General features: G+C 31.9%; 2 protein-coding genes across 4 annotated transcripts in view; one reads left to right on the top strand and one right to left on the bottom strand.

Annotated features, from left to right (window-relative positions):
- Window positions 1–26,979, top strand: part of LOC131673802 (trace amine-associated receptor 9-like) — a 66,826-nt gene that overhangs the window by 6,823 nt on the left and 33,024 nt on the right. The gene's annotated exons all lie outside the window — the stretch shown is intronic.
- Window positions 9,545–11,858, bottom strand: LOC131673801 (uncharacterized). Of its 2 annotated transcripts, none has more exons than XM_058952095.1 (4): window positions 11,712–11,858; window positions 10,773–11,497; window positions 10,174–10,687; window positions 9,545–10,070 (listed from the first exon to the last, which is right to left on the bottom strand). In XM_058952095.1, exons 2-4 carry the CDS (start codon window positions 11,473–11,475, stop codon window positions 10,025–10,027), a joined length of 1,263 nt encoding a protein of 420 aa, XP_058808078.1. In that variant the 5' UTR covers window positions 11,476–11,497; window positions 11,712–11,858; the 3' UTR covers window positions 9,545–10,024. The 2 variants fall into 2 exon arrangements, with proteins under 2 accessions (XP_058808078.1, XP_058808077.1); XM_058952094.1 differs by having other exon boundaries at window positions 11,717–11,858.

Here is a 26,979-nt window from a genome sequence, read left to right as displayed (position 1 = left end):
CAGACCGTCTGATTTTCATTGTCGGAGAGGCAAGTATGTAGTGAAACAGGAGGCGCACACGTGTACGCCGATTTGCCCGAAGCTGCCTGATCCCTTTCCTGTGCTCAAGCGATAAGATCTCCTCGATAGCGCGTCGTCGACTGCTGGCCGAGGGACACTTCGGTTATCCGTTCTCTTTATCCGTTTTTGTTTTTTCTTTTCTTTTTTGTTTCACGCGTGATGGATCGACTAGCATGACAAACATAATCACTCCACGTGCCTTGATATTCGAGGCTTTCATGTGCTTATAAAGATTATCTCGCTCATTGACTGAACGTTCGGAACAAATAGATTATTACATTTTAGTGCGCTTCTGTACATAAATATTATTTTTTCTACAAAAAGTCATTTCGATTGAATAAAATTATTTTTTTTAATTCTTCATTAAATATAGCATTATTCAAACTGATTGAATGCAAAAAATGTATACTATTCAAATAACTCTACAGCCCGCAAATAAACGGTAACGCGTCCAATTACAGGTTACTATGAAGAAAAGCTTTATCGATAAGAGTTGACTCGTGCTCGAGTGGATATTTTACCGAGGTAGCCGCAACCAAGGTCAATACACTAGCGGTTGTCCGTGAAAATAAAAACGTTTGATCTTAGGGATAGAAGGTCAAGAAGACAAGATGCGATCGTTTTTTTTATTTATAGGGCATTGATGATCGAAGCTTTCGATAAATTAGTTCACACTGCTGATGTTTTTCTTCCTTGTTCTTTGCTTGACACTCTACTTGATTGAATACTTGATCGGATTTTGTATTCTATCTTCTATGTTTAGGCTCTGTAACTGTAAAAACATTTGAGCATCTATCGTTCTTTTTCACGTTTAATTTGGAAGTTAACGATTAAAGTATTATTGCGTTTGGATTTTATGAGTTGCGCTGCACGAATTTGTAAATTGTCAAAATTAAAAAAATATTCAACACAATTACGTTGAAAAGTCTGCTGACTATTTCCTGCGGTCGTAACCTCTATCAGCTTTTACTGCAAAAAAAGAACGGTCATATCAGTGTGACACGAGATTCGCGTAAAATTTTAGAACCTATAATTTTTTTGTTTTTCGGTGAGGCGTACATTGATTTTAATCATGATGTTTTACTCTCCGTAAATTACGTGCCTTTGTCGACATTTACGTCGGATGCGATGATTTTTTTTCTTCTACAGTTGGTTGTAAAGCTGAGAAAAGATTGATTTACGAGTTAAATCGCGTTTTATAGTCTTTTTTTATAGTTTTTAATCGGCGGCGGTGGAACATATGTACCGCAGAGAAAAGAATACATTTTGCAGGTTGGAATCGTAGTAAAAAAGCTGAGAAAATGACGATGGTAAAAAGCAATAATTAGGATGATAAAAATGAAAATATGAAATGGTACTTTTGAGGATTTTTATTGTAGTGAAGAGAAGTGTCGACAGGACAACAGACTACACTGCGTGAAATGAAGTCGCTGCAAATACATGGACGCATAAAGGAAGCGTGATGGTCCATTAAAACCGAACACTCCTCGTTAGCATAAACCGCAACGCGATGGTACAACTTTGGCTCGTCGTTCAAGCAAACACACGGACACTCGAGAAGTTTTGCCAGCGATTAGCGGGAGCAGCATCGAAAGATCCCTCCCTCCCGCGTGCGGGTGTGGCTTTAATTGAATGATGCTCGCTGAAGCGATAAAGCGCGGATCACACGTGCTGCGCGGCTGTAAAGTAACCGAGGGCGCTGTATTAATATGCACGACAGGTGTACGCAAGCGTTGCTCTTCCCCCCACGCTTACGTTTTGTTTATTAATGGCAAGCAAGCAAGCTCTTAATTAAGGAAGTTTGTGTTGCGCCGAGATATTATATCGCAGCTGGTAATTGCCTGTGGTGCGTTCAGTATTGTTCACATTTATTTGCGAATTATGAGTATTAAATAAGTGTTAATCACGGAGATTTTACGAATAATGGCAAAAGTTATTTCAAATCAAATTTTAAATCTCATTTTTTCAAGTCCTCTATTCTTTATCAATATGATTATGTCATGATTATGTCATTCATCTGTATTCCAGATAACTTTCCTTATTCTCACGTTGAATTTCATCGACTTCTATTATTTTGATATATTCATTTCCGCCTATACATTGCCGGTGATCTACTTTGCCCCCCCCCGGCAAAATTAGTAAAAACTTTAAAGTTCAATGTCTCTGGTAAAAATTAACGTACAGAGTCGCTCAGGGGCGCATTTGAAAGGTTTTTCCAGAACTTTCAAATGATATGACTCATGGATGCCATCAATTGTTTTTTAATTTTTTACAAGTAATAATTCAACATTGAAAATTTGGAAAATTTTTTGTTAAGTTTGAAAATATGCCAAATCTGGGAAAAAATCTTACAAAAATTTGAGTTAGAGCATCTTTTAGCTTTGATTAAGCTCTAATTGAATCACTGGTCAAAAAATTATTTTCGTCAAAACCGACGCGCGCACGGGCATTTTTTCCGGGAAGTAACAGTTTTTTTAAACATTTTTTTATCTCCGTAAATTCTAAAAACTTAAAAAAATATATAGGAGAAAAAATGTTTATTTTTACAAGTGAAATACTGCACTATTTTCTTTAAATTTTTTCGAAAAATAATTTTTGACGATTTAAAAAAAATTTTTTTCGCACTGGTACGCCAAAAAGATGAAAAACTACATCAAATTTTTTTTTTCACTCATTCAATATTATTCCATAATAAATATCATTAATTTTGCTAAAAAAAGAGAAAAATTTTTCTAAAACAAAAAAAAAGAAAATTCATTTTTTTGAAAAATTCATGACATTTATTATGGAATAATAGTAAATGTGTGAAAAAAAATTTGATGTAGTTTTTCATCTTTTTGGCGTACCAATTGAGAAAAAAAAATAGTGCAGTATTCCACTTGCAAAAATAAACATTTTTTCTCCTATATATTTTTTTGAATTTTTAGAATTTATGGTGATAAAAAATGTTTAAAAAAACTGTCACTTGCTGAAAAAAATGCCTGTGCGCGCGTCGGTTTTGACGAAAATTATTTTTTGACTAGTGATTCAATTAGAGCTTGATCAAAGCTAAAAAATACTCTAACTCAAATTTTTGTAAGATTTTTTTTCTAGATATGGCAAATTTTCAAAGTTAGCAAAAAATTTTCCGAATTTTTTATGTTGAATTATTACTCGCAAAAAATTAAAAAACAATCATTGGCATCCATGAGTCATACCATTAGATTCTCAAATAACATTTGTAAACACTCTAAAAGCATAATTCCTTGCTTTCGTCCTCTGAAATAGATACACGTGATTCAATTCGAAATATAAATATGCCGAGAATTCTCATCGCATTGATCAATATACTTTAGACACGTAGATGTCAAAAGGATATACTCGTCACTGCCATCAGTAAATTATGTTCGTGACATGTGCGCTTCAGGTGTGCCAGTCCCTGGGCTGAAAGATTCGTGCAGATGAGACTTATCCTAAACAATAATTCTCAACTCTCCTTCTTCGGCACGTACGGGGAAACCCGCAACTTTCTCTCTGGCCAGATGTACACAATACCAGGTAGAGGAACGATGCGCTATTTAGAGCGTGTTTAGGTAGCCTGCTATCTTTGAAGGATGGCTTCCCTTTCTAGCCACTCTGATTGGTTCCCCTCCGTCGAGGCCTAATTAGTCAAGGGTGTTTCCTTCGTCTTTTCTCGATGAAAATTGCTGAACGAGTTTGTCTTTAGCTACTACTCGCGATAAGCGATGTCGCTGCGTGTAAGGATCAAGTGCTTGCTTGTGAGTATGAGTGAGTGTTTGGCGGTGTGATCACCGCTTAATCGGATCCGACCAACGACGCAAGGGCTATTCGGCGACACGGGCCTAGCTGAGGATAGGTGCGATATCCCCAGATGTGTCTCTACCTCTTGAGCAACGCTGTCACCTTGGACAGAGCGGTTCACCTCGTCTATAAGGCCAAGGTAATAAGGTCTGTGCCCTTTTTAAAACGTTGGTGCTACGTAGCCCTAGGAAACATCTTCCTTTCGCACAGTGAGTACAAGCGGCGTCGTCGTAGCAAGCGAGCGACGTATAACGAACTATCGTATAGTGTAAGTAATTTTGTACGCGTACCCTGAATGGCTTTTCCCCCAACTGTGACTGGGGTTATTTTAATGTCGGCTAGGTCTCTCGCTTTCTGTAATTAAACTAAATCAAACTAAAGGCGTTCTTCTGATTGTAATCCACACATTCCCCTCTTTAATTAAATTAGATTTTTTTCTTCTTTTTTCTTTCCTTGTTTATTAATTACGAACAATTAAAACAAATTATGTAATTTAGCTTGCTTGACATGCTTGTAGGACGTTGACCACGTGCTTTTTTTTGCCTCGGATGTCGAATTGTACGCATCTCATGGTTTCGCATGTTGTCACGCGATCGTGAGTGATCGGAACTGGCGATATCAAGTCGCTCGTTATGTTCGACAAGGTCCTTATTTCACCTGCGGAATTATCAAAAAAGCTTGGTAGATATTATCTTGTTTCTGTTGGCAAGGTGCGAGTTTGGCACGAGCAAAAGCTTTCGAATCTGAATAATCTTGGCGCTTGAAATGTAAGCAGCCTTACCTCTGCCATTGACTTGGTAAACTGCAAGTGAGCGAGTTGCGATATTTCCATCGACGACGATATAACCGCCTACGGACTGAGCCAAACTCACAGACCGACAGTCATCATGCACGATCCATTCGTGTTGTTCTCTCACCACGTATCCCCCTTCATCGAAAGCCATCGTGTAAGCTTTCTCTTGGCACATCGCGCTACGGCCAATAATTATTCACAGCAATCTCGAAACTCGTTTCGTTGGCGACAATCGCACGCGCGATCATCGTCGTCACGTCATCGCTGATCTGTGCTACGTGCAATTGGCATGAGTTCAAGTTCAGAATAGCGAATCTCTTATGTTTTTCGACTTGGTATATCAAAACAATGTTGTCAGTGCCGAAAATGCGCAACTCAAGTACTTCACCTTTGTCAAAGTTGAAGCTGCAGGAGCGCAGGTGTCTTGCGCTGTCGAGAAAAGATTGCCGCTCAATTCTCTTGGAAGAAAGTGCAGTGCCGATCATGGCAGTAACCGAATACTAATAGCGGACTATCTTCATATAGATTGAACAGTCTTTCCTTCAAGAGCTTGATTTAGATGTATCGAGTAGCTATTCGATGTGTCGATTGCTCTTGAGCTCGTAATGGAACTCAGTAGCAAAAGCATTGCTTCTTTCCGAAGTAATATCGCGATGGATGTTTCTTTTTATTCACTTATCGAAAAAAGATTTCTGCCGTAGAAATTGACAATTTTCTGAAATTACTTTAGAGAATACAAGTTTTCTTATTTTAAGAAATGTTTAATTAAAAACTTCATTTTATGTGAAATAATGATTGTTATTGAATCAATAGCATATTTCAAGTCAGACTAGAGAACTTTTTAAAATGTTTGCTTCTTTACTTTTTACATTTAAATAATCGAAAACGAACTGTAGAAAACATTTTTTTTATTTCGTAGCCGTGATATTTATAAAAAGTTCATTCTTATCTAATTGATTAAAAGTTAAAAAGAATTAATTAAACTCGCAGTCGATCTGGAAATAAAAGTTGACCTTCCAGCAAGTGAACGCAACTAAAGCAATACAAGAAATCATATAAGAAATATTCATCAGTTTCGTAATAAGAGATAATTCATAAATCTAAAGAAAGCGTCGGTAATTCAAATAAAAGTTTGATTGATTGAAAGCTATTGAAAGCTGGAAATCACAACAAGTCTTCACGAACATTCCAACTTGTCATTTGACCATTTTAGATAAGATTACTTAAAATATAAAACAATAACTGCTATTGCTCGATTTATTTTGTAGTGTAAAGTGTATTGTATTGTTGCAGCATTATATAGAGTATTATGAATCCCCAAATTAAACATAGTACATTGATGATGTAATGCGAATGATATAAGAAGAGCAGAATTTTCCTTTTTCTTATAAAATTCCTATCATAAGTATTAGAAATTTCTGCCAGCAAGATAAATCACACTTACTTACAAGGTGTGTCGTTGGGACATAAATCGGAAAAGCAATGATTCCATCCATACTTCAAGAAAAAATGTAAGCTTTCTATTACAAATCCATCTCTTTGTGTACAGATTCAACTTTCAATAACATTATTTCCAACATATTTTCCCGTAGTGTCAAATTTCCATATGTTACTAGCAAAGCGGTAAGTTGGGATACATTTCTTTATTTTATCATCACGAGAATCGGTAGTTAACACTAAAAAAATCGTCTCTCGACAAGTTGAAAATATTTAACAAATGTATAAGATTAGCGAGATTTAGCACCTTTTCGATCTTAATATTACCATCAAGGTCAAATTATATGTAAGTGATGTTTCCGATAACCGTGTAGAAAACTGTCAATAATTGATGCGTTCACTTTATTTGCTTTTTCAATCTGTTATCGATAGCTGAAAACTCTCTTATCATATCAGATCTAAAATTCGAATTGAGTTAATGATTCATTGTATTTAAAAAAAATAATTTGTCTAAGCTTGCAGTCATTATCAATCAAGTAAAACCAAAGTGTTTTATTCATCGGACGAGTAAAATCGATTGCCTAGTAATCCTTGCTCGGAGATTTTGATAAAGCAGTGAAGTTATATGGTGTACCTATCCAATTTCTAATGTTTACAACATTTTCACTCAAATCTCACGTACGAGAAAATTGGCATTCAAAGCTCATCGAATCATGAACTATGATATCAATCGTTTCGTTATCAGCTCCCGACATGTATGAAGATTTAATATCCAAATCACCAACCTTTATATAGGCAGTCTACAGTTCACGAAATTCATTATTACACACCAGTCTTTGTCGTGTTCATTACTCCATTTCAGTAGAGCTTTTTTACTGTCAATTGCGAGAAGACGGTCGGAAGGTCGGATGCAATTTCTCCTAGTGCCAGAGAAATAATAACGGCAATATTGCAGAAAAGCAAATTGTGTTGATCATTCAATTTTTTAGAATTTAGTCTATCAGTTTCTAGCAGTAGACAAGCTGTGCATTCATTAGCTAGGGATTCAGTTTGTTCCAAAATATCATATACGAGGTTTCAATCGATAAAACTACCATTTCCTTTTGGTATCAGATTACTATGTCTTTGGAAAGCATGATGCACAAAATAATTTTTAAAACCGCTAACGTGAATTACAGTTACGCGTGAAATTTCAATAGCGATTATTTCTTTGATTACAACCAGTTTACTTACGTATTTCTGAAATCACGATTATAAATAAGAATTTCGTAAAAATTAGATTTTATTTAAATAGATAAATTGATTAATAAAAAATGTACAAGAGCGTAAAGCAAAGAGGCTACGTTTCTTACTCTTATCTGATAAAATGATTTAAAGTTCATACTCCGCAACGAAAGAAAAATGTTTAGTTTCATGCGATCAGATAATGCTCACGCTATACGTATGCTCTAAAAATTCTAATAAAACTTACCTACCATTCACTTCAACTCAACATATATATAAATATTTAATGACGATTTGCGCTAAGGTCTTTATCCGTCGGTGTACGATTACATTCGTGCAAGAGAGAAGATACTAGTTCTATGAACGCAATTACTGTGCACTGATGATTGAAATAAGATGGTTTCATTGTTGATCTTCATCTGACCAGCCAGTCGTGACTGTTAAAATAACTTTTCATCGCAAACATTCATCGCACTAGGTATAATTTATTCAATAAATGAGTTTATAAAATTAATAAGAATTTCACAAAAAAATACGATATTTTTTTCACGCAATCTCATCAAATGAGGTCCAAACGTGACAGACAAATAACTTAAATTATCATCTGCTTATCATAAATACACATAACGTATATTAGGACACATATTAGAGAAGCAAAATTCCTGTTTTTCATTCACGTGAAAGTATTATGTACTAATGATAAACCCACGACTAGAACAAATGAACGTACTGATACTTATATAAACAACAATTCATCTTTAGCATCTAAATACCAGTAATATCAATTTACATAAGAGCGTAAGTAATATTCGATTCTGTCGTATAGCAAACTGTCAGCAGTTGATATGTCAATGAAACATCAATAGCTTCTTCTAATCTATGATTGTTAGCCGGAAACACCTTTATCACATCTATCTCGCCTGAAATAGAAGCATTATTATCAATTGATGCATAAAAAATTTCATAATTTATTTTTATTTTTCACCCTTTTCGTTAACTTTGTAAACGCGAAGTGTTTTATTTAATTGCTCAGTGTAATCAACTGCTAGATGATTTTTATTTTTCGACCGCATCAAAGAAATTATATTGTATGGAATCTTCAATCATTCTTTCATGTCTTCCATAACATTACCATCGAGAACTAATGTACATTTACAAACAGTCGACCTACGCCGAAAACTCTGAATTTTTCATGATGATATCAATTGAATTTTCGTTAGTTCCTGTTACGTACGAAGACTGAATCTTAAAGTCGTCGACCCTGAGGTAGATGGCACTATAGTTGGAAAAATCAACTATTGCATATCGACTACTATCATTTTTATTTTTCCACTTTAAAAGCCCTTTTCCAACCTTGAATGCGTAAAAATCAAAGTCATGGCCGACTTTCCCACGACTTTCGGTAGAAAAAAGAGCTATGTTGCATAACAGTAAATGCTCGCCTTGTTTACTTAATAGCTTGTTAGTTTTTAATGCAAGAGAATATTTGCGTTCATCAGCTGTTGGTTCAATTTGATCACAAGTGCTGTAAATTAAACCTGGAGCATTGGAAATAACTCGATCTCGAGAAAAGTTACTTCGTTTTTCTAACATGTGAGGAATAGGAGTTAAATTGAAGCCGCTGGCACTGACTATGATCGAGATTATCAATACAACAGCTTCAGTAAACTTACCGAATGAACACTTGAGATGTTCATGTACAACTGATGCACTGATCAGTTGTAACTAAATATATCGTATGGATAGTTTACAGTGATTTGCATTCTGCAATGCTTTTCTGCTGGTTATTAATTGGTAGAAGCAAAGAAAAACGCATCGATCTCATGGATTGAATTTATCTACGTGTAACTTTCTCAATAGTAAAGTTATTTTTTATTCTTACAAACTCGTTCTGATCATTATTTGACAGGAAATGTGGTAGTAATTTAATTGAGATTAGAAAAAGATCACAGTTTAATACAAGTGAGCAGAGGATACACATGACACACTTATGAATGCATGTATCGCGTCGATCAATGACAATTATGCAAGTAATAAAAAATGATTACGTGTTACCGATTGTACGATGCAGCCCTACTAGCGGTTAAATACAGAACTGACTTAGATCATTAGTGGCTTGAAACTCAATAATAGTGAAGTTATTTCTATTACTGAATAAAAATTATAGTCGTTGAAACAATGCTAGGGTAATTTTTTTTTGTTTAGTGTGCAATGTAATAAAAATAAGCATTTATCATTTCAATGAACTTTATCATAATTAGCTAAGAGTTGATTATTGTTTGTTTCAGGTTAGAAGACATTATATTTGGAATGACCATTGATTGTGTAAGTGTTTTACAGCTTTTCATAAAACTGATTTTACAGCATTCATTAGCATGTTGTTTATTTAAATGAAGTATATAAAAATATTTTAATCACTCTTGCTAAGATTATAAAGTTATTAAAAAATTTTATTTGTCATTCTTTATTAAAATTGAACAAAAAATATAAATATACTGCCATATGTAATGAAAAAAATTATATAAATTAATTATAAAAGCTCAACGGCGACGATAGAGATTCTTTGGTTCCTTGTGCAATATAAATTTTCATACCTACAATTTATTTGCGTCTGAATGTTCTAACACATGATATATTTCCTAATTATAGAAATTTTCTTTCATGTATGAAATATAATAATGTGTGAATTTTCAAACGCATTATTTCAGATTATGCCAGCCAAAATCTCCGATATATTCCCCTGCGTATCGTATCGCTGAAATTCGATCGTAATAACATAAATAAACATTTAGAAATAAGAAAAGAAGTAACAGAATAATTTTACACTCTACATAAATAACAGTAATAACATAATTCACCCGCTTAAATCTTTCTTCGTGAAACAATTCACTTCGACGCTCACTCGGCCATCTGTTCCTCGATAATCGCACACATAAGATAAACAAATATTTTTGTTTTCATTTCTGACGAAATGAATGGCATCCAAATTGAACCTGTCACCACATTTCAATTGTGCTATTTCCAATGATTTTAGGATTTGCGTCACTGGATCGAAAATTCTGAGCGAAAAATATTTTTCATCGCCGGTCAGACATTCTTCGACAAAATCAATCTTTGAACAATTGATGGTGAGTAATAGAAAGCCACCATCGGGAAGATTGAATACTTTAGCGGAATGCAAGTATGTGAAATCTATTGGCTTGAAATTTGTCTCAATCTTCAATGCACCATGGTGATCAAATTGCCCGCACGTTAAATTTGAATAGTTCAAGGCACATACGGTTAGAAGTTTGTGAGTTGACGATACTGTTATCTTATTGGATTGTGGGTGAAGATTTCCTGCCGGATATTCCTTAAGTATTTTAACTAGACCTTTATCAAGCATAACAACGAAAAAAGTCTTAGCGATTAGCGAGAATTTCATATAGTTCCATTTGTAACTAACTGTCGTACTTACCATTACTGTCGACTTTGTACACTCGAACAAATGTTTTGTTTATGACAGAGTTCGTATCAACAACCAAACGTTTTCCACTAGCAATATGAACGATATCAATAATATCGTTATATTCGTCAACCCAATTGGTAGGATTTTGAATAACGTTGCCGTTCACGTCTACAATCATTCGGCACCACTTTGCACGCAAACAAGGACTTTCTTTTCTATTATCTTGCACAATGACGTCAAAAGTGCCATTGAAAGGTGCGCTTATTTTATTCAAACTGACTTTCCAGTCATCGTGGATCTTCGGATATACGACTCTACAATCTGAAAAATTAACAATGGCAAATCTGTTGTAACGACTTAAGAATTGTAAGATAACTGTATTTTCGTCGAGGGCGTAAATATTTTTGACTCTGTTCACGGGCATACTACTGGACCTGATAGTAATATCACAAAAACGCAAATGGTCGTACGAATCAGGTGGTTCGTTGGTTTCAACGATCAGAGTACAACTACAATCGTAGCTCGTCTCATTGTTGTCGCATACACCGTATACTAATCGTGAACTCGGCTGTTCGTGTGTATCTTGAAAGAGCTCCGTTGAGAATGGCAATATGTGCGTTATCGTTTGCACTTTGATACATGAGATTTCTATCACTTGCGATACGATCAAGACGGAGACCAATATTAGCATTATTTTTTCACTCGTCTTCATCCTACTTGTTTTTTTCGTAATACTGAAAAAGAAAGTTTTTGTAATAAATAGCTCCGAAAGCAATAAAAAGAATTATTGTCACAAATAAATTAAATCCGGTTAGATAATATAAGACATTGAAATGGTGTTATTGTTCTGTCTGTGTACGTAGGAACGAACAAAAATCAGCTGCCGATAAAAATCTACAACATATAGCGAACGTATCGTTTGCAAACAAATTTAAAAAAAAAACATACATTACCAAATGTAATTTGATTGCGTTTTTCCGTCCAAACCTGCTTATTTCGCGGATTGGATAAAATAATATCTAATGAAAATACACGTGCTCGCTTCTGAATTACCCTCTGACTCCGACACTAGCAGCCCACGCTTCGTTTTCCCACTGCGACCTCTGACGTTACAAGGGTTGAGGCCCCTTTTCAGGTACTCATATCTGCGCGCGCACATCTTTATTAACCGGTAAATTTAAACTTTCATTCTTGCAATGTATCAAAGTTAATATCGATTTTTTAATAGCGTTAATGTAAGTGTGTAAAACAGTGCTGTATATTCATTTGATTACGAAATTATTTATGTCTAAGTCAACCAATAATTAAACTTACCAAAATTCAAACACCCACGATGCAATGATAATAATATAATTTATTTTTAAAAATATTCTAGATAAAATGTACTTGTTGAAGTAAATTTGACGAAAAAAATACAATGTGCACTAGCGTGAATAGAAAACGTCTTGAGATAAGATAAAAGAGATTCAACGTTCAGATACAGCAGAATAACAAATAATTATTGAGAGAACAATCACTTCTCTCTCCATCGTGGGTGGAAAACCTCTACACGTTGTCAGTGAACAGAGCATACAACTTATAACTACTTTGTTTTTTTCTTCGTTCTTATCCCATTCATTTCCAGAACGGAAAATAGATAAGCATTACGTAAATATGTGACCGAGAAAGTAGAATATTATTACGACGTTATCATTGATTGAAATATTTCCATATATATAAGAATACGATGCTTTGATGAATTTTCCCATTAAAATAAATTTGACATACAAGAGAAAAGAAGTAATTATTAATACAACGTGACTGAATTGTAGTATATTGCAAAGAAAGAAATTTAATATTTTCTTACCTGATTGCACTAAAGAAAACCTTAATATTTTTCTCTTCACCTCATATGAGTAATAATTATTGTCTGATAATTTTTGATTATACCGACATCAATTTTATAACCTTCTAAAGCTTTGGAGGTGAAGTTATAAATGCGTGGATGGTTTAAGTTACTCGATGTGTGGGTCGTTAAAGCGATAGAACGTTCACGAAGATAAGTTCCTTGAAGATAAATTCACACTTGCGTCGATTTATCTTCAACACGATACTGATTACAAAACTCGAAGAGGACTCAGCTCCAATTGTATTGCTGACAAAGTTTTGAAAAGAACAGTGTTGGAACAAGTCTTATGCTAATCACTCAAAAGGAATTTTCAGGTGTGATCGATTACATTTAAGTAACGATATTAGTAAGTAAGTTATATATAAGTAACGAGATGGATCGATTATCACTCATCCGTTATATCCTCTAAGCGAACGTACATCGTATCTTCAGGAAGAGTTTCAATTTTTGCATGCTTCTTGATTCAAATTATACGTTTTTTTCAATTACACACTTGAAATGCGCGCGCCGTCGGCGGAAAGCAGAGCGCGAGAGTATAATGTAGGTCGACGGACAGTAAGCGAACGAACGAGAAGAGAGAAAGCTTGGTGGGCGAGTCGAGAGTGTGTGCCGGCCATCTTGAGGTTCGGCGAAAATCAGAATGCTGCAGATCGGGCAAACGGGATCTGTTGCGCTCGATCACCGTAGGGAAGTAACCGAGCAGCGTTATAAGTGAAGAGAGAACTAGTTTGGCGCGCACGTGCTTCCTATGATCGGACGGCTCCGGACAATCGACGGCAAAGGAGCGTCGGATCGTAAGCACACCCAGCCAACAGCCAGCAGGGTACCTCGTTAGACAGCCATTACCCCAGTGAGCGTTAACCAACATCTCGGTGTGCTCGACTACCCGCCAGCGGCGCACTTAAATCATCACCCCGACGCGCCTTGTTGTCAACAGCTGCGGCTCATCGTCTACGCTATCATCGCCGACGATGAGTTCTCTCTCTCCCCTGTATCAGGTCTGCGTTTGGATGCCATCGTTTGGTAGAGCGCTTGGTGAGCATGAGTGCTGTCAAGCCGCTATAATCTACAAATGGACCGGTACTTCTTTTACTGCGTTGGGCGCAACCGTTGGGAAGTTGATTTGCCAACGGTCGCACATATACTCAATACGACGCAAATGAACGCGGTTTGATTTTTATTTCAGTGAGTATTGCAGCGGTCTGCCAATTTTTGATAAAAACATGAAGCATAAGTCGAGTTTTTATCGAAAACAAATTGATTATAATTCTTGTGTCGACCTCGTTCACTGTTCGTCTCTTCACCTGCATGAGGTTAGAGCAATCTCTTCACCTTCCTTCCCAGAGCAATAAAAAAAGTTTGTAACGAAGGAGAGAAAGAGAGAGAAAGAAGTCGTGGACTAGTCGAAATCCAGCAAATACGGCTTAACTGTTGAAGCTAAGCAAACGTTAAGGTTAACTTCATCAGTTGTTTTTCTCTTATCACATCGCACAACAAGCACAGTATTTTCTTTTCAATTACGAAGGAATTTAAAAATCAATGCACACATTTAACTAACTAATTCATTTTTTAGATTATAACTGTCCTTCTGTCCAGGTTAACTTTTTTTACAAAAAGAAGTTTATTTACTTTATTTGCATAGAACTTCATACCGTTTCAATCATTCCACGATATTTGTCAAGAAACCGCCACTTCGAAGATTGTGCTTTTCAATAAATATAAGAATTTTAATTCAGTAAAATGCACATTCATTTCTAACTTCAATATGCCATTCGAATCTCATTGCCCACAATTTACATCCAAATTAATTTGCAGAAAAAACTGTTAATTGATGAGATATCACTGAGACTGATAAATTATTATTTTCAGGGTCATCTATTTTCTTGCGAAAGCTCTGATGCTTTTCATTGAATCTGTTATCTACACTCATTTATCAATTGACATTTTATATATTTAATATTTTTAATAATCAGCAATCGTATTTCGTTCTTACACTTTTACGTATAAAAATACGTTTGAAGGTAGCTCTATTATTCAAAATCATGGACTGATGCAGAAGTTAAGTTAACGAATCTACATAGCTAATTACGATATCATCTTCAAGCCACTTCTTTGATCATCTATATAATGATATCTTCCGAGTTAATTTTTGCATCCTTCAGAGCCACTATAAATTTGAAACTTATTGTGGCTGTTAAGGATGATATCAAAAGCATTATTAATAACAGGGTATATCTTAAATCTATAAATATTAAATGATCAAATAAATCAATCGACCTCTTTTTAATAAAATTTCTAGATTTTACTGGAACCTTACAGGGTTTCCCCGAGTTATCTTTCATATGGATAAAGCAAACCCAGGAAACTAAATCTGGACTAAAAAGGATGCATAATCATTCTATAAAAATCTGCTGGGATAGTCATGAGATTTTGAATAGAGTTCTATGCAGGCGGAAGATGTAGTATATGCAGCGATATTATTATCTACGAGATTCATAATTTTTCCGGGAATATATCGTTTGATCTTCTGTGGATTTTACAAGAAGACAGCGAGATGTTCTTAACTGTGAGAAAAGTATAAAAATAAATAAATTATATTATAAGAAAATTCATTTTCGATTTGTATTTTGTAATTTTCCAATTTCGATACAGTCGATCGTACTTTATTAAAAATTACGGTTAGCATGACGATTATACTTGTCCAAATGAAACTGTACTAAATACAAGACCATAGATAACAATGGTCTTGGCATATAATCAGCGAGGCAAACGCGTATTGTACATTGCGACACAACTTTTTGTCATTACAAGAAAAGTACCTTGTTTGTAACTGTATACAACATTACATTAACTTAAAATGCACCAGCAATGTCAACTTTTATTGACATTAAATATTTTATATTGAGTATCATCTGAACAACAGCATACAGAAACAAATAGGATTCAATTTCATTGGGAAATTTATACATTCGATTTTTAATATTTTATTAAAATTTGACGTATCTTTTATATTCCACTTTATTTGTTAATTAAATATTACTTTGCAGAATCTCGTTTTCGTTCTACTATATAAATATTGTGCAGATATTATACTTTCTAAATTATCAATATTTACTCAAATTAATTTACTGATTCAAATCAACGTAATAAAACTTTGAAATTTATTTTTTAATAAGTTAAACTCTATGAATTGATTTTATATTGAGGTTCTTTTATATCGATACAATTTACGTGAATAGTAAATTTACCTTATTTATAAACAAGTTGGCTTCTTACGACCTCAAGATAATTGATTTCTAATTATACTTTAATAGTTAATACCACTGCATTTTCTATTAGGTCACTCAATGTATTACAATTTGAAATTCTTCGACTTTGTAACAAATGAGTATACTTCACTACAAAATCCATAGATAAAAGATAGGTAATAATCTCCATTTTCTTGTTGAAAAAATCGTTACACAAAGGAATTTTTGCGAGAGCTTCATACTTTAATAAATTATGTCATTTTCAACTGTCCCAATTCTTGTCCAATAGAGCTAATTTTTTCAACAAGTAATATTTGTTACACTCATTGTAAATAGTATAATCAATGATAGATGATAATCAATACAAACATAATTACTAGAAATAATCTACCATTAGATAAATTCTGTTCAAGTGAAGATGGTCGTTGACTGACTTTACATCTTCGCCAAGCTGGATTAAAGTTAATCGGTTTTGTACGAGGAAAATAGGATGAACTTTTTTCGGTTTTGATTTTACAGGAATAGATGTAATGACCACTAGATTTTTTATGTTTAAAAATACACTTCATTTCTTTATTTACCAGAAATCGCTATCATGAAAACAAACAACATCAAGTACGGCACTTTCATTTCGTTGCGTCGCATACGATAAGCACATTCCATCTTCGTTATTTACAAAGAAATGTAGTAGCTTGGGATCAACTCGATTTGGTTTTATGCATTCGAACTTTCCAAATTTATTTCCAATAGCATCAATTTTATAAACAAAAAACGAATCTTTCACTTCAGAACAATTCTTTTGATGTTGTTCCAAGCATTCAACGATTACCAATAAGAAGCCACCATTAGGCAAATTGTGAATATTCAAGGATTGTACATCTAAATGTTTGTGGATGGGTAAAGTTACCTCGAAACTTTTATTACCATCTAACTCGAATTGTCCACAGGTTAAAGATGCATTAAGTGCGGAGCAAGTAGTTAGAAGGTGGTATGTTGTTGACACTATCAAACGATTATAATTTATTGTATGATGAGGTTTATGTAGCGGTTTTATCCACAAATGTTTGATCAAACCTGAAGTTTATTTTATAATTACTGGTTGAAGAATATAATTTTTATCTGCTATTTGTTTAAAATTCAACTCACCCTTCTCATCAACAGCGTAAATGCGAGCCAGAGATTGATCAAGTTCGTCAACGACTAGTCGTCCTAAAATTGGTGTGTGCATAGTTGCAATTAAATTGGCAAGTCCATCAAACCACTTTGTAGTTTTAGTAATCATGTTTCCCTCAGTATCAACTACTGTTTTACATGGTGCTTCAATAGTACAAAAATTATCTCCATCTGTGGTAATAATATCAAACAAATCATTAAAAGGAGCAGTAACGATAGCATTTTTGGGTTCGATATCCATCTTCACAGGCACAGCTCGACAGTTATCAAAATGAAGAACAAAGAATTTAAAGGACTTTGCGTTCTCTAATGTCAGAACGGCTTTATTTTTGTTTATTGCTACAACACTTTGAGCATTATATTCATCTTGTGTATCGACATTATCCAGGTGAAGTATAAAATGACAAAATCGTTGGTGATCTGGTGAAGTAATAGGTTCGACATTTTCTAAACCGAACGTGCAGTGATCTTGGAGTTTATTTCCATATGTTTTCATTTCAAAACAAGTTCCGTAGACCTGACCTGGATTAGTTATAAATTTTGTATCTTGAATGAATTCTCCAGTTTTTAATTGATGTTTTAAAGTTTTAACTTTAAATCCATCTACTGTTGCGATGAATAAAAACAGTGTCACCAATCCAGCTAATACTCTCATAGTTTTTTTTCAGGTATCATATATTTATAAGTTTAATTTATGAAAACAAAAGTTATGTTAATAAAAAATAAATTTCGAAATTTATTAAATTATTTTCATTATAATACGCCAATATAAAATTTAAGTGTAAAATTTAAGTGTCAAACCTTGACTGACGAATATTAAAACTAGAAACGATCAGCAATCACGGATGTCTTATCGGAGCTTCCACAGTATGATGTCTTTTTTAATACAAAACATAATTAATTTAATAGGCAGTGACATCATTCGCTTGCAAGTTTTATCGAGAGATAATAAGGTCTTATCACCGACACAGTTATTCAAATTAAATAAATGACGTAACATTTTTTAGGTACGAGAATGGATGCGTGAATATACTGTTATTGAAATAAATAGTGAATTTATATAAGAAACAACATAATTTTTACTTTTCTTACTTTTACAAAAATGTGAAATATTGAATTTTCAAGGTATCAATTAAAATAAATACACATCGTATTCATTACAGACATAGATAACTCTATAGTGGATATTGCGATTTCAAATGTTCTATCAACTTTACATGTTCTGCAAATGAATGTATTAAAAAGTTTGATGTGATAACAAAAATATTTTGATTATGTATAATATATATGTTTATCATACACAAGTACATTTGTCAAAATATTTAGATTTTTTCAGTAAAAATCACAACTTGGTTTTTGAAAATGCCGTAATTATACTACTAAAATGATTTATAAAAATATACTAGCAAAATCAGCATCTTCGAAATATATACATTTTCATAAATGATACCATTATAAAATGTACGATAACTTTATAAATTAGTAAGACACATTTTGTGTCGTTCATTACATAAAAATACAATTATTTCGCTTTGATATGTTACTAATTTGTAGTATTCAATGACCCTAATTTTCTTCCAACATTGTCTAAATTCTTTACGAACATATGACTATTATTTTTTTCACACTTGTTTTACATTATTCTCTGTATAACATAAGATAATTACTAATATGAAACTTTCATCTAGTAAATTATGAACTTTCGAAGTATATATTAAGACAATTTTGTCGTGTTTCCAAACTTCAATAATCTCACTGTCTTCGTGAAATCAACCATACGTGCCCCATAATAAGCTTATCTTCAATATCAAAAATCAATCTGCAATACTTTGACTACAATACACAGATGTTTTTGCTTCTTTCGTCACAATAATATCAAATATATCATCTTCTGAAGCTACCACTCTTGGATATTTAAATTTCATTGTTACCTCAACAGATTCACAATGGGCAAAATGTAATATATAATATGCTTTTTATTCTTTATATACATAGTTAGAAAAACTTCGTTCTTATCTATATCAGATATTTTTAGTGGGATATAGTAATTTTTCTCATAGTAGTCAACAGAATTTATCAAAGTGAAATTATGAATTCGGAAGTAATTTTTCGAATAGACATCTTCACTGGTTTCCATGGTGAAAATTTATCTTGAATTAAATGCCGTTTATTTTCCATCTGACTTTCTTGATCGGTTAAGATGCGATTTTCTAGTAATGAAAAGCTGTGAAAAATGACGTTTAATATTACAACAAGCATTAAAGCTTTATCTTGAGTTAATTTTATATTAAATGGATTCATTAACTAATTTTTTGATTTTAAACAATCGACATATATTTTTCATAAAGACTGTAGCATCGCTATACATTCCAATATCAGTTTATTACAGCGTTTGGATAATAGTATCCAATATATTTTTATAACAACTTATTTGAAAAAAAAAATAGTATAATTTTAAAGTATGGTAAAACCCATGGTATTCTATATTAAGTAATAATTATATTTACTGATCATTGAAAGCTACTGATACGAAATGTTTGTGATTCCATTATCTCGACCTTAATGGGGTTTGAATTATCAAGTGGAACAAGATGTGACGTTATACTAATTATGAATTTGTCTATTTTATATGGTATATTAGAAGTCGGAAAATGATAGCTGTTCCATTAACGGACATCGAAAATCTCTAAGGGTAAGTAAGACCAATATACGACGCGTACATATGAAAACTGAAGTTTAATTTCAAATATAATTTTAATAAAATCGTTATGTAATTATTACTATATATTATATTATTATACTTTACATTATGTAATTATTTGCAAATTAAATAAAATTAAAATTTAAGACAGAATAAATATTAAATGATATAAATGAAAGAATGGATAATTTTTAAAATTAAATTAGCTAATTTTAAAAATTAGCGTAATTGAAAACTATTATAAACCTTATTGCTCGTACAATTATGTTCAAATACAAATGTACGTTCTTTAACTTGTATAATAATTGTATATGCGATTTATTCAACTAAATAAATTAATGTATTTTCTACCAATAAATAAAAATATTTAAATTATATTTGATTTGGTCTGAGTATTATTGTAATAATTAACATCGTAACAATTTAGTATAAATCATAAATACTATATAAACTATGACATTCAAAAAATGTATTAAAATCTTCATCAGTATAGCAGAAAATAGTAATCAGAGTGTTATCCATATCTGAACCTTTCAACCACTCAACACATAAGGTAAGATATTCATATCTTCATTCTCATAGAAATGCAATTTATCTGAAAAAACTCTGACTAGTTTATTAACCTTTATTGTATCAAGTTACTTGCCTTGAGAATCAATTTTAGATAGAATTGGTTGCTATCTCTTACACAAAATTCGTATCACTGAATTAATTCGTACTGACTGGTTTTATTCGTTTCTACATATAACCTGTGAATGATTCTGGAACTTGATTGTTTTTCTTGCAACTATTGAAGGATAAACATGATTAGAAACAAATCTCAACCATCGAATTATTATGCTATTAGACCTTAAATCTCTTAGCGTTGATAATACTGATAGTGCATTAACATGCAATATCTTGCAAGCTAATAATAGCAGGATAATTGATGTTTTGTAAGACATGATTTACTCGTTGATTTTATAATAGCTGTTAACATAATACTAAAATCCTAAATGAGTTTCTTTTTCTGTATTTTTGATAATCATAGCAGAAGATAGATATGGAAATTAATAATATTTAATGTATGTATTATCAGGTTTTAAAGTTGATTGGTAATATAAATATTTGTCTTTTCTTTGTCAAACAATTCGTAGTATTAAATTAAAACCACCTCCAGGGAGATTATAAATTCCGTGTATGGTATGCTCTTTAGTTAGATGAAGAATGTGTATTTCAAACTCCATATCATCGTTCTAATTTAATTAAACGCAAATATATATTGTAGAATCATTGTTCGTATCAGCACAAGCGGTTAGTAATTTATGCTTTGGAGATACCATCATAATGCTGCCTATCGGAATTGGATAACGTGTGACTAAAACCTTCATTTAACCTGTTTTATCAACTGTTTTAACAGCAGGTAGAAAGAGGAGTATAGGCTATAATCTGCGCGACAATATGCGAGGGTTAATAAATTTTCGAAGACTCGTAAAGAATCATCTATGGGACACGCGGAGATGACGAATATGAAGGGCAGAAGAGGGAGTCGTGAAGGAGAAATCCGTAATATATTTTTCTTTCCTTTTTTTTCTTTTCAAGACTCAACTATGCATATATATTATTAACTTTAAGACAATTATTATAACACTTATAGATGATTGTTTTTGACCCTATATATTTGCTGGATTACAAAAATTACGATTTTATGTTAAATAGTAATTGAATATATTTCCGGGATTTGCAAATACAGAATTTTAATAGGTTACTTGATATCATTATTTCAAGTTGAAGTAATTTATAAAAACTATTAAAACTGTAATGTATAAAAAAAGATTGTAATTTGCACAGATGCTTCGTTAAGAGTTGAGAGTGGTGTTAAAATTTTGACTATATAGTGTATATGTAATTGAGAAAATATCATATCTCTCATCAAAGAGTCTACCGTATCATATCGAAATTACAATTTTCCTCACAAAACATTAACATATTTCTCATCCATAAACTAATCCAATAGAGCCATTCATAAAAATTATTCATCGTGTTATAAAATTAATCTTTATATACAATAATTTTTTAACAACAGTTCTATCAAAAAAATTTGTTCTCAAAGTGAAATATATAAATTATCACTACTTTTAATAATATTTCTCCTGAAAAATTCATACTTTATACAAGAGCCTTTGAAAAAATGACGAAAACAAATCAAACAATCGAATGAAAAAAATACATCCTTTTATGTTATAGGCATCTCTTGCGGTTATGCGACTGAATGGATCGGACAAGTGAAGACGGCATTGAAATGCCCACATATATCAAACACACGGACGCGAAAGGAAGGCTCGGTTATAATTTATCGTGCGAAATGGTTTGATAAGGGCGTATATCGAGAATAAACTACAGGGAGGCCATTGCACTAAGCTCAAAAGTGTCTCCAAAACCAACGAACTAGAAATAATTTCTGAATTTTTCAGTTGATCCTATTCAACAATCAGCATTTCTCGGAGCACCAATTTCTTGATATAAAAAATTTTTATATAACTCATAAACCAATAACCGAACTTTTTAAAAATTTTATATTTTTGTATTTTTTATATATTCAGTTGATCTTATTGAACAACTAGCATTATTCGGAGCAATAATTTCTGATAAAAGAAATTTTTATATAATCTATATAACCCATATATTCCAATAACTCATATAACTCAATAACCCGAAACCAATAACCTAACTTTTTACAAATACCTAGATTTTTGTACGCGACACAAAAAATCTATAACCAAACTTTATATTTGTGAAGATCATAATATACATACTGATGCCTTGAGAAACACATCCTGCGTTGCATTCTTTGAGATCGCACGTGTATCCATAAACTATAAGAAAGATAAATAAAAATAAAAATAAACATTTACGTGAAGATAAATTACTTTGAAAAAAGAATGTTATAGTTTCCAAATTTCAATCATCAATTAGCTTCAGTTATCTTATTATTTACGTCATTTAAAGATAGCTAGATTGACGTCTTAACAAAATTACGATATTAAACAAATATGCGTATAATTTAGCAATTTTTAACGTAGTCATTTCGAATAGCTAGTCATACGAAATAATAAACATTAAGTTCAGATAACTAATATTATAATTGCAGTTGCATAGTAAATTATTATTAATCTATTTATAAATTATAAGAAAATTCAAAAAGTTTGCTTTTTTAAATGTTATATGTAAATTAAGGACGCTTTGCAATACAAATCAGAACTATTACGGTTATACTTAATACAAAAATCATAATTATCTTATCTTTGAGAGTAACGACTGCAATAACGAGCAGAAGAAAAGCAAGGAATTTCATATTTGTAAATTTGATATCTGTTTTATACGAGTTAACTTCGTAACAAACTGACTCGTTATGATCAACGTAAACCAAGTTTGGCTTTTATATAGTATTGGAACTATGATCGTATAATTTAGTATAAGCGTTGCTATGTGCATCGTTTAATACATGATCGACAGATGAAACTTTTGCATTAGAAATAAGATTTTCCTTCTTCGTGATAAAAATTATAAACTATTTCCTCTAGCGCTTCAAGGAAATTCAAGATTTTTTTGCACATATACCAATGTGCGGATTGTGCAGTTGTGTGATTGCAATGGTTTCCACATTATAGCGTTCTCCTATATTCCTGAGATATACATTAATTTCCAACTTGAAGTCTTTTGAATATGTGAATATAATAATAATGCAATAACTAGTTGAAAATTATTTTATACAAATATCATATTATTTCTTTAAAACATTTTTTCATACTTTTTCTTATTTGTACTTGGTTATATAGAGATTTTCAAATAAGTATAAAAAGAAAAACATGAGCAATTAGAAATAAATTCCTGCAAATTTTTAAATGCTAAAAAAATATTTTTAGAAAATTCAGTCATGTTCAATATCGGGAAAAACCTTATTTATAATTTAGATATGGTTTTCCAAGAAAACAAAGAAAGTTGTTTGATAATGATAAACACGACAAAATTATCGCAAGCAATGCGTAATGAAAAGCTTAAAAAAATTTAATTTTCAACTTATCGATTCCAATGATTGTTGTGATGAGAAAGATAACGATCAATTATTATAAATGATATTATAAATTATAATTATAAAATAATTATAAAATTTAAAGACACCGAATGATAACTTTAACCAGAAAAATTGTTACAATTAATCGATGTCGGTCTAATCATTATAATCTCAATCCGTCTCTAGCTAGAATGAATTTAGTTGCTGAACCCAATTGTTCTGATCAAGAATTCATTCAGGACCTAGACCACATTATTTGGCAATGCTCGCTCTTAAATAACCAGCGCTCACTGCTGATTTCCAATATTACAAAATTAGGTTTACAACTCCCAATGAAAACATCACTAGTTCTACTGGAACCTAATATCCCAGCAGCTAAGTTCATCCTAGAATTTTTTAACAAATGTAATATAAAATTGTAATATAAATTATAATGTATAAAATGTAATATAAATTAATTAAGTAATTCCGTTATTAAATAATTTTGTATAGCAAATAAATCTTTATGAAGATTTAAAGCTTGATAATAAAAAAAAACCAGAAAAAAACACAGCTCTATCATTAATTACCGATGTTTACATTTTTTCTTTTACAGGAAAACTTTGAGCTACTTTGTTTATGTGCACTCGACCAATCCATACAAGGAAAATAATTTACCTAGGCTATGATAGGAGAAGGAAATACTTTGAATCTTTGACTGCTTACTGCATTACGTATGAAAACAGTTACTATTTTTACGAAATATTTTAAATATCAGTTTCGCATTTTAAGTGTAACTTTAATAATGAGCAATCTTAAAAATAAATAATCATTTTATCTATTGCGTATTATGTTTGTCTCATCATCAATGAGAATATTTTCTTAAACTTCGTGGAAAATTAAATCTATATCGCAATTAAGGATTTTGTATACACTAAATCATAATTATGAATTAATTCTTTCCTTTCAACTTCAGTAATACACTAAATTTATTTTCTGATTATTAAAGCTCCTTTATTCTAATGTTATCAGAAGTCACTGCATTAGCGAGATAAAAACAAAGAAAAACTGCGTCAAAGCGTTCGGCATATTTTGGTTATAAAATTTTCAGTAAGTTGTTACTTTATTTATGGTGATAGTAAATTTTAAATACGTGTACTCTCCTCTGCTGGTCTTCAAGAAAGTAGTGAAAATCGTCATTAAGAAAATGAAGTATGTTACAGGAACCTATCTTATCGATTTTGTTATTCTTTTTCAATTTTAAACTATTTGTAAATATCTGACCCAACTCCCTTTTTTTAAGGAAAGAAATCGCACCAGATATTCAGAAAAAGTTGAAAATTGAAACAGAATAACCAAAACCTACGAAGATATCCTTAAAACTGCAGTGCTATGGGCCGTAACGTATTTTATACGGTCTCCTGTGGCTCCGTGATCTTTTTAATAAATGAATGGTTGGTTTAAGTAATTAGAAGGAGGGAGTTATGGATTTGAGAAATAGTGCAATCACGCAACTACATTATGCACAGTTTAGTTGTAAACAATATTAAATTTTATTTCGCAGAAGAGAACATTAGAGGAAATAATCTGTAATGTTTATCAAACAAAAGAAAAATTTCATTTTTCTTAGTCAACAAATTTTTGCTTAATAATATCATACGCGGAAAGTTGCATAGACTAGCTTATACTAAATAGTGCGATTGCAGTCATTACTGTCGAAGGTAAGGTGTTTATAATTTTTTCATTAAATATAGTTATAACAAGAAATCTTCTTTCATTACATATATTTAACAATTCTGATGTGCATTACAGCATTAAATGTGACATTAGTACAAACCAAATCTTTTATGTAACAAAAGCACGTTGAGTCAACATTTATTTTATTATTATTATTATTAATTTATAATTAGTTATTGAAAATATTGATATGAATCATTGCTTTGCAATTGTTCGTCAATTTAAATGCATCGTAAATTTGCTCTAAGTTAGACATAAATTTGGATAGGTTTGGCCTTGCTTTCGTGGCAAAAAAAATGAAATGTAAAGAGATGACTGTTAATTCATTTTTGACAACTATACAATATTTTTTTCTCAAATTGTATAAAATATAACATTACTTTATTTTACGTAGATGATTGATTAAATTCATGTTCATCTTTATTACAGTTTACGGCTACACATGTGATCCGAAAGAGTGCAACGCAGGATGTGTTTCTCGTGGCAACCAGTACGGATATTGTGATCTCCCAACGCTATGTATGTGCGTTGCAAAGGGCTAAATATCAGCTAAATATTATATTTAATAGTTTATTCAGTTATGATCAAATATATATCCAAATCTTCAAAATTAAACTTAACAGATGTAGCCTCTTACTGTATACTGTAGAAAAATGTAGATAATGCCTTGCATTAAATTTATTAAATACTGTGTAACGCAGCCAAATGTCTATGATAAATTTCAACTTTTCGAGAAGTCTTAAATTAATGTATAAGCAGTTTTACTATTTTAGTCATTTCGCAAAGATGAAATCGAGTGAAATTAAATAATAACAAATAAGCTATTGCTAATGAAAATTGTGTTTATCAATAACAACATGAATTAATTTGCATTCATTTAAATATCTAATAATCTCATTAGCTTTGGCTAATCTTTTATAATTTTCCGTTATTGCATATCATTTAGATTGTAAACATTTTTATTGTACGTACAATATCAAGAGAACAGTCTCGTGAGTCAGTTTACAGAAGTAAGTTTTCATCAATTTACAGAAGTAATTATATAAGTATCTTATAATTTACAAATGCAAGCTCTAATCTTTATTCATTGCCGAAAAAATGAATTTTATCTTGAACTTCATCTTTAATGCACTGCCGCTGTGTTATTCTTATATACTCGAGCGTCGACTAAGCTCAATTAAAAAAACACCTTCTTAATATTTCAAAATATATTAACTGTAGTGTATAGACAGTAGCCGTCGACTTTTTGAATTTTTCCACGACATCCATAAATTTCGTGCTACGTCATTTTGTTTCAGTAAAATATTACGTATACACGGCATTAAAAAGTCTATTCAGTCTATATATCATCGCAGCCATTTAAAATACATTTAAAAAATTTTAATTGATGTACGTCCTTCAAATCACACGGTAAATTCTTTATTTTGCAAGCACAC

This window comes from Phymastichus coffea, unplaced genomic scaffold, assembly GCF_024137745.1.
Source record: "Phymastichus coffea isolate CEN01 unplaced genomic scaffold, Cenicafe_Pcof_1.1 PCOF00199, whole genome shotgun sequence".
In the NCBI taxonomy this organism is placed as follows: Eukaryota; Metazoa; Arthropoda; class Insecta; order Hymenoptera; family Eulophidae; genus Phymastichus; species Phymastichus coffea.
This window is presented reverse-complemented; position numbering and strand designations above follow the sequence as displayed.

Excerpts from the sequence above, each read along its gene's own strand:
- LOC131673801 (XM_058952095.1), bottom strand. The coding sequence starts at position 11,475 with ATGAAGACGAGTGAAAAAATAATGCTAATATTGGTCTCCGTCTTGATC. Across the intron at positions 10,688-10,772 it reads GTACAAAGTCGACAGTAATG|GTCTAGTTAAAATACTTAAG; the intron begins GTAAGTACGACA and ends TGCTTGATAAAG. Across the intron at positions 10,071-10,173 it reads ACGAAGAAAGATTTAAGCGG|CGATACGATACGCAGGGGAA; the intron begins GTGAATTATGTT and ends ATCGAATTTCAG.